This window comes from Mesitornis unicolor, unplaced genomic scaffold, assembly GCF_000695765.1.
Source record: "Mesitornis unicolor isolate BGI_N332 unplaced genomic scaffold, ASM69576v1 scaffold20359, whole genome shotgun sequence".
Taxonomy (NCBI): Eukaryota; Metazoa; Chordata; class Aves; order Mesitornithiformes; family Mesitornithidae; genus Mesitornis; species Mesitornis unicolor.
This window is the reverse complement of record NW_010206789.1, coordinates 7773-16562: the sequence shown is the minus strand read 5'-3', so window position 1 is coordinate 16562 and position 8790 is coordinate 7773. Positions and strand designations below refer to the sequence as shown.

Below are 8790 nucleotides of genomic sequence, written 5' to 3'. Positions count from 1 at the left end.
TTCCAACCCAAACTATTCTATGATTCTACATAGCACCTCTCTTAAATGCAGGACAGTAAAGGACTTTACATGCCTCTTGCAGGTTGGCTTCCAGCACCAGAGGAAGGTGATCACAGTGTTTTCACTGTAGTGCTCAGCTTCAAGACTTCACGTCGTTCCTCACAACTTGAAGGGGTATGAAGGCAATTGGAAAAGTGCTGTGCGCTACAGGGATCGTAGCTGGCCTTCTAGCTTTCCTCTGGAAAGATCCTTTTAACCCAGGTAGGCTCACCAGCGGGGTCATTCCAAACTGGAATATAAGTCACATAAGAGAAGAGCTTGACTTTCCAGACTCTTGACTGGTGGTCTCATTCCTGCCCATAGTCTTCCCAGAGCTGGTAAGCAACACTTAATTTCCAGAAATAATGAGAAGCTTGAAACAGGAAGAAGCCAGAAAGGTCTAGCAGCATTTACAAAGGATATTGATGACTATGTGGGGGAAAAAATGTCATGTACTTTGCCACTGCCTTTCTTTTTTTGTTTTGCTTGCAAACTCCTTAGGGTCACAAACATCTCTATAGATATGCAGTGCCCAGTACAAAAGGGCTGACATGCCTCCAAACTGATGGCAAAGAATAAATAATATGCAGAAGGCAGGAGGCCCAGAGCCTGGTTTATGTTGAACAGTTTTTCGTAATGTGAAAACCAACTTAATCCTTGAAAGATGCTTGTCTAGGGAGCCAGGCAAAGTGACACAGCTAGGTTGCGTAACCATGTCACTACTCCCTGGCAGTGACAGCCTCGGCATAATGTCCACAACAGAAAAGGCAGTAATAAAACAGTGCACCTCCTGGGCAGCTGGGCCTGGAGGTTGTTCTGTGGCAAACCGAGCCGTGCCAGTTGCACGCTTTTATCCATTTTCCAACTCCATGGAAGAATGCTGAGCTGAGGAGGAGGGATGGGAATGGTGAAGCAAGGCTTGGCTGTTTGGTTTCTAGCACGGCAGCTACTGTCTGAGTGAAGTGGGTCAGACTGAGCCTCCTGTTCCATGACTGAAGTATGAACCCGGGGGTTATCAGAACTGCCTGTTGTGTGTTAGTGGAACCAGGCCAAGCTGGGTGCCACGTTGTTGAGCTAGCCAAGCATTCCTGTGACCCAGGCTGAAACAGATCAGTGTGGCTGGCTGCTTGCCATGAGGTGGCTGGTAACTCACGTCTTTGCTGTGGACGCATGTCAGAAGGGAAAATAGCTTATTCTTTAAAGATGAGGTGATTTTTGATTATTTTCAGTCTTGCAAGAATTGGAAGGTGATGTTAATCTCATGGCTTCTTCAGGTCAGTCCTGCCTCTTCTAGTTTTGGAGAAGCATCAGGACTTCAGAGCACTTACACACACCTTTCTACTTTCGAGCTCTGCCAGTAGTTAAGGGCAGCTCCTCTGCTGCTTCCTTCACTTACTTCTATATCTTTTATTCTCTTTCCCATAAATAAGAGAGCTTGTCTGGTGCCCGCGTTCTCCTGACTGGGGCCAGTGCTGGGATTGGAGAACAGATGGCGTATCATTATGCCCGATTTGGTGCTGAAATTGTTTTGACTGCTAGGAGGGAAGCTGTGCTGCAGAAGGTAAGAACTTCCTTGTATGAAGAAAGATGAAAGACTTTTACCAGAAAACCCCAACAACAACAAATTAGTTGTCAGCATGATAAATTTTCCTTCGGAATTGTTGTTGAGCAGAACCAGCTTAGTTACTTTCTGAATTCTTTCCATTTACGCAGAAGGTTGGGACATGCCCCTGACAGGTTTTGAGCTTGATTTGCTGGCAGTGTCCTGTGCCATTCTTCTCTGTAACTGAGCTCCTGGATGGGCTACTTTGTGTCAACATACACCCCTGCCTGCAGCAGAATGCCTGCTTTTTTTCTTACCAGAAGGCAGTAACACAGCATAGTGGGGAGGTGTGACTCAGGAGGGAGCTTGGCCTGTACAGGAAGATGGATATACACGGCCTGAACTTTTTACTACTTGAACATTTACATGAGGAAATGGTATGGAGCTGTGTCAGGGGAAGTTCAGATCGGACATTAGGAAAAGGTTCTTCACTGAGAGGGTGGTCAGTCGCTGGCACAGGATCCCCAGGTAGAAGTGCTCACTTCCATGCCTGTCAGAGTTCGAGGAGCGTCTGCATAATGCTTTGAACCATATGGTTTAGAGTTAGGTAGTTCTGCAAGGAGCAGGGAGTTGGATCCTTATGGGTCCCTTCCAACTCGAGATATTCTATGAACTACTGAACTAGTTTCTGTGTAGCATTGTGCAGCTTTTCAGAGTGCAAGCAGTTCTATTTGTAGCTGTTTTGTTAAACACCCAAACCTTTTTGTAGTTAAATAATTTTTGAGCAGCTCAAATAGACAACTCCTTTAGCTGTAGTTTGTAAAATGCATGGTTTATAGAATATTTAGAGAAGGTATTTCAAACTGTGGGGATAGGTGACTTGCAAGAAAAGTTCTTCACTATGAAATGGCACAAGAGGAGAGTTGGGGACAGCAAACATAAAGATAGTTCCTAGTGCGTAGGAGGCATTGTTTCATCAGATAGCTAACTGTGTATCATCACAGGGCACCTAGCAAACATAGCTACTCAACATAGCAAAGGAACTGTGAAAGATGAATACTGCTAGAGCCTTAGCAGTTATTTCAGAACAAAAAGAACTTATTGTAAAGCATATTCCTTATTCCAGAAGAGTTCTCGTGAAGAAGACTGTATTTTTTGAGTGAATCTTGATCCTTTTCCAAGGTAGATTGAATCTGCATCCTGCTAAGACTTACCTGTATTTAACTGTCTGGTTAAGACAGATGTCTAGATGCAAAATGAGCTCTATGTGGACTGAAGAGCAGTAGATTTAAAATTAACGTGTGTCTCTGTCCAGAATTGACTCTCACTGACTGTAGTATAGGGGAAAAACCAGTGTCTTACAGTGCCCTTATTTGTGTTCTTTCCCCCCCACTCCATATTGTTTGATCTTTGGGTGTATGTTCTTTTTCAAGGTGGTGGAGAAATGCCTGACACTTGGAGCAAAGAAAATATTTTATATCCCTGCAGATTTGTCTTCCCCTTCAGAGCCTGAAAAGGTGGTTCAGTTTGCTGTCCAAAAGCTGGGTAAGCAGAAGAAAAATGAGACACTGAGGAGAGAGAGAAAACTTTGCTTCTCACCCCAGTTTATGCAATATTCCTTTTTTTCCAGAAAGTTTTAGATCACAGGCGGCCTGGTCACCCTTCAAAGATTATAGTTCTCCAGCTATGTCACGCTTCACACCAGCATGCAACTTTGTCACAACTGATCAGGGATAAGCCTGATGACACAGTTCCTATCCCAGCTCCTATGGCCCTGCCGATCTTGGCTCCTCTCTGATAACCCTGGAGTTGAAAGATGTGGGTTTCTGTAATTTACCTGAGTTTGAGAGGCTGTAAAAGGAGAGGTATCTATGGCTTGAAATTGCTAGGGAATTCCCTATGACTAGGGAGTCACTTGAAAGAGTCCAGCGCAGAGCCACTAAGATGATGGAGGGAGTGGAGCATCTCCCTTATGAGGAGCGGCTGAGGGAGCTGGGGCTCTTTAGCTTGGAGCAGAGGAGACTGAGGGGAGACCTCATTCATGTTTATAAATTTGTAAAGGGCGAGTGTCAGGAGGAAGGAGCCAGGCTCTGCTCTGTGATGTCCAATGCCAGGACAAGGGGCAATGGTACCAAGCTGGAGCACAGGAGGTTCAACCTGAACATGAGGAAAAGCCCTTTTACTGTGAGGGTGCCAGAGCATGGCCCAGGCTGCCCAGAGAGGTTGTGGAGTCTCCTTCTCTGCAGACATTCAAAACCCACCTGGCCGTGTTCCTGTGTGACCTGGTCTGGGTGATCCTGCTCTGGCAGGGGTTGGACTGGGGGAGCTTTTGAGGTCCCTTCCAACTCCTCATATTCTGTGATTCTGTGGATTTTCAGATGTTCACTGCTTGGCTGGTCAGAACCAGAGGAGCAGAGCAAGGAGAAGGGGTTCTGATTCCCATCTCAATTCTGTCTTCATCTCGGGCATCTCTTTGGCTTTCAGGAATATAGACAATTCTCATTCCAGTAGGAGCTTCCTGCTTCAGTTTCCCCATTTTCCTCACTGAGGGGGTTGTTTAGGTTGGGAGGGTGTGGCATTTGTAAATACTAATCTGGATGTAGCCATCTGTTTAGCTGCTTTTCATGGCGAATGCATGCCTTCTGCTAGGGGACAAAACTATTCAGAAGGTGCTGGCTCGCAGTACTTCACTAAAACCACACACCATAGCAACAGCTCTGGTAACTCACCTGTCACAGGGTACCACATGTACTCACATTTGCCATATGTGAGCGGGTTCCAGCTGCACACAGCCAACCCTGAACACAGTGCCTTGTGTTGAGAGAGACACAAACTGGGAGTTCTGTAAGCAGTGACTTGGCCCTGTAGCAAAGCTCAGTCCAAGACTATAGAGGGGAAGGTGGTCTTATTTTGACCAGAACTGATTTACAGCAGTCCCACTCTTATGCATTCAAATTCACTCATTCTTTAGTACTCAGAAGCAGCAAGATGGGTATGACCAAATACCTTGGCCAAGCCTACTTGTGGTGATTCAAAGGACAACAGTTGCCCATTGTTGAGTCCTTGCTGTGTCTCCTGGGTTCTTGGTTGGTGACCATGTTGCTGCTTTTTTGTGTCTTCCATCTTGTCTCATTTGGGTCACAGTGTCATTAGGCAGCAGTTTCTATTATACTCACTATCCTTTTGTCTGTTATTTGCCTTAATTACTTCATTATGCTCTTGTTCTTCCCGAAGTGGGTGTCTTAAGAAACCCTGTGTAATTGTGCTGTGATCTGAATGACCTGCCAGTCCAGCAGGCATCAGCTAAAATACCTTTCTTTTAAACCTTCTGCTGTTTCTGCTGATGCTTTTGCACATACACATTCCCATACCAATCATATTTTTTCTGATACATATTTGTGTACTTATAATTTTGAAAATAGAGCACTAGAGCTAAGTTCCAAGTCTGCATTACCCTGAAACATCATTTTGGAGAGCTGCCGTCAAAGAAGAACTGCATTCCTTCCAATTCTATCCTTGAAGAGCAGGCAAAGCTGCTCTCAGATGGACATATTTCATGTATCTCCATTGTAAAGCACTTTCTAGCATTCAGAGGGAGTGGCTGGTCAGCTCAGCCCTCCTGCTGGCACTTGTGAGTTCTTTGGTTACTGGTTAGGGAATGGGCCCTTTGTTGACTGCTTTGTTTGCCTATCTGCAGGGGGACTGGATTACTTGCTGTTAAACCACATTGGCGTGACCCGTTTCCAGATGTGGGCTGGAGATATGGAATACATTCGCTGGCTCATGCAGGTGAGGTTTCACAGCAGGAAGAGCTCACCTGGAATCGGGTGAGTCTGGCTTCTCCTGGGACAGCTTTGGAAAGCTTAAAGGCAAACTCGAGTCTATGGCAATGGATGAGAACAAACCTCTTATTTAATTTGTGTTTCAAGTGGGATGGTTTGGAAGCTTTTTTTCTAGGCAGGTGTTTTGCTCCGTTATTGTATATATGTGCAGAGGAACGTCTGGGAAGAACTTCACTTCTCTCCTTCCTTCTGTCCTTGTCTCCCATTAGCACAGGACTGGTAGGGATTGATGGGTAGTTACGGGCAGCTGTACAATGTATGTCTAGTTTAGGAAGGCATATAGGTGAGGAGCAAGCACTTCCTACTAATTTGTAGCTAGTGCACATGTCATTGTAAGGTTGTTTGAAGTGGTGTTTGTCATTTGAGTCTCTGCTCACGAATTCAGAGTTTTCCCATAGAATCACCTTGGTACCAGGTTTTAGGACCATGGAGATGAGGAGCTGTTTTCATGATTCAGTCTTCTTAGGCCAGGTGGCTCATATCATTTCTGTTTCATGCTGGAAGGAGCCTGTTTGCTGGAGAGTGAGGAACTTGAGGTCACAGCTAAGAAATTTCTTACAAGTTAGAGAGCAGTTAGAGAGCTCAGTCAAGAGAAACTTCAAAAGGGGGCAGACTGGGACACTACTGGTGTCCTTGTTGCTGAGTAGGGATTGTAGAGTAAAGAATGGCACAGAGAGAAATCAGGGACAGCTAATTGTCTCTTGTCAAGAAATTTGTATGTCAAAGCCCAGGAATAACCTTTGCTCTGACTCCTCTCCATTGGTTTTTCCAGAATCTGAGAGACTCATGGATGCAATGTTTGTCTCCACCCTCACAGAGATGGTTCTTTTCACTGGATTTGTTTTTTCAAACATCAAAACCATGCTCCTTTCCATTTCTGGCCACTGTGTTGGCTTTCTGGCTCATACTGACCTTCCCTCCAAACCCTCTTCCTTCTTCCATGTCTACTTGTATCATTCCAGGTGAATTTCTTCAGTTATGTGGCACTCGCAACAGCAGCTCTTCCCACCCTGGAGAAGAATAAAGGCTCTTTGGTGGTTGTTTCTTCCCTCGCAGGTTAATGCCTTTAACTGGCACAAGTGCTGACCTTGTAGAAAATGTGGTTCCCAGCACATCTTGTTTCTGTGCCTTTCAACCCCTCAACACATTTTTAAGCTGTGTGTTTTACAGTAGCAAGCAGGATGGTGGCTGGCTGGCCTTGTTTTCTAGAAGACCTTCTCTGTGTTGCACCATTTTGCATTCCCTTGGAACTTTGCTCTTCACTCACCATGTGCCCAGATCTCCTTGTTTGGCTCTCGTCCCTCACAGCCAGGCCCATCTCTCCCACATTTCTGACAGAACATTGAAACCATCCTGCCACTGTAAGGCCTTGTGGCTTTGGCCAGCCTGAACAGCTGGCTGCTGAGTGATTGCACCTACTGTACGGGATGGAAAGGCAGGAGAAAATCTTCGGTGTGTGTGCTCGAGGGAGCTGCATCACCATACACAAGTTCAGACTATGGCTTATCCCTGCCTTGTGATGTAACGTGCCTTGGTGTTGGGGCAACGTCCATGCCAGATGGATTGGCAAGTGACCCAGTCCATGTGTTTGCATATGATGGGCGAGGGGAAGGCTGCAGGTAGACCACCACACTGGGCTTTATAGCCCAGCATGTGACCTCATCACTCTGTGAGTTAAAAGAAATTTCCTCCCTTCACGCACATACGTGGTGGCTCTCGTGCTGGGATGTGCTCACACCAAGTGGTACAATTTTCTAAGCGCCTGCGTGAGACTAGAAATAGAGGGAAACTCACCTGAACAGAACATAGGTTGATGCAGGATGGCAAAGCCTCTCTGACTGGATTCCCTCTCCATCCTCCTCCCAGCCACTTTCCTGATGTTTTCCATTCTCTCCCTTTCCAGGGAAAATACCCACTCCCTTCACCACTTCCTATTCTGCCACAAAGTTTGCACTGGATGGATTCTTCAGCTCACTGCGCCATGAACTCATAATGCAGAAGAGAAATGTCTCTGTCACACTTTGCATCCTGGGCCTGATTGATACCGATGCGGCATTAGAAAATACAAGGTGTGTATTTGGAGGAGGGCGTAGGAGTCTGGGAGGGAATGTGGGTGTAGGAACATGTCTCTTCTTGAAAGCATGCAAAAAAGAAAAAGGATCTCAAGAGTGTTTAAGATAACGTGTGCATCTGTTTGGATGTGCAAGAAAACTAGTGGGAAGAGTGCATCTGCTGGGGTACGTCATGGGGGCTGCGCATGTCCACCTCAGCATGGAACATGAGCATGCAGAACCCTGTGGCAGTCAGTCTGCACAGTTAGCACCACATCGAGGATTGACTGGCTTTGAGTGATGCTCTGACTGTTTCCTTCCAGGGGCAAAGTGCACCTAACTGCTTCTCCTGCTCCTGAAGCTGCCCTTGCCATCATCCAGGGGGGTGCCATGCAGGTGCAGGAAGTTTTCTACCCATGGTGGCTGCAGTACGTGTGCTGCCTCTGGGTTTTGTTCCCCAGTGACCGGAATCAGGTTTTACAGAGTTACTTTAACTACAGCAGTCCTTAAGGGATGCCCAGTTTCAGTCTCCTCTCCCATGCCACATCCCTTCTAACCACATTCCCCTCGTCCCACTAAGCATCCTATTCAACCATTGGTGTCAAGCGGGAGCAGGGCAGCAGCAGTGGCAAACTAACCTTTGCTCTTTTCCCAGTCTCTTCTTGGTCACTCTCTCATCGTGCTTCAGCCACATTTCGATATTCCTACCCATCGGTCAGAGATCTTTCCCTCTGTCTTAGCCCTCCACCCATCTCCCCTCCTTCAGCCTCACCTGTCTGCTTCTGCTGCCTCCAGCCTTCTCTCAGCTCCAGCTTTAACCCCTGTCTGTACATTTCTGGGACATCCTGCTCCACTGCTTCAGTGTTTTGTGGACTCTGTGACCCTTCATGCTTCCTATGAATAGAATTTTAATCTAATTAAATTTTTTTAAAATGTGTTGGTGTTAAAAGTTGATGCTTCCTCTGCGAAGGATTGTCTAGAGGATGTAGAACTAAAATGGGGTGTGCAGAGCCTTCCCAACTGCAATCTTTTTTCAGTCATACCTGGTCTTCTCCAAGGAGAGATAAAAAGCAGGTTGAGGGGTACGTTCCAGCTGGTGAGAGGCAGCTTCCTGGGGAAGGGTCACTGCCTGCCCCCTCCATCCCCCCTGCTGCTTTGCTCGGTTGCCAGCGAGGTGCTAGACTACCTGCACTCCTGTTCTGAGCTGAATATAAAACCTTGTGTGTCTGCAAGAGACGTCACCGCAACTTGAGTTCCTGTTCTTGTTGTGGCAATGGTGCATGGCGCTTTTAGTCGCAAGTGTATTTTACTCACA

The 8790-nt window shown here is 46.5% G+C and overlaps 1 protein-coding gene across 1 annotated transcript; it reads left to right on the top strand.

The window, feature by feature from the left end:
* The first annotated feature begins 176 nt into the window (after positions 1-176).
* LOC104546504 (hydroxysteroid 11-beta-dehydrogenase 1-like protein) lies at positions 177-7985 on the top strand. The gene is made up of 7 exons (XM_010191910.1): positions 177-261; positions 1470-1600; positions 3016-3127; positions 5280-5371; positions 6387-6480; positions 7328-7493; positions 7799-7985. Exons 1-7 carry the CDS (start codon positions 177-179, stop codon positions 7983-7985), a joined length of 867 nt encoding a protein of 288 aa, XP_010190212.1.
* The last annotated feature ends 805 nt before the right edge of the window (positions 7986-8790 follow it).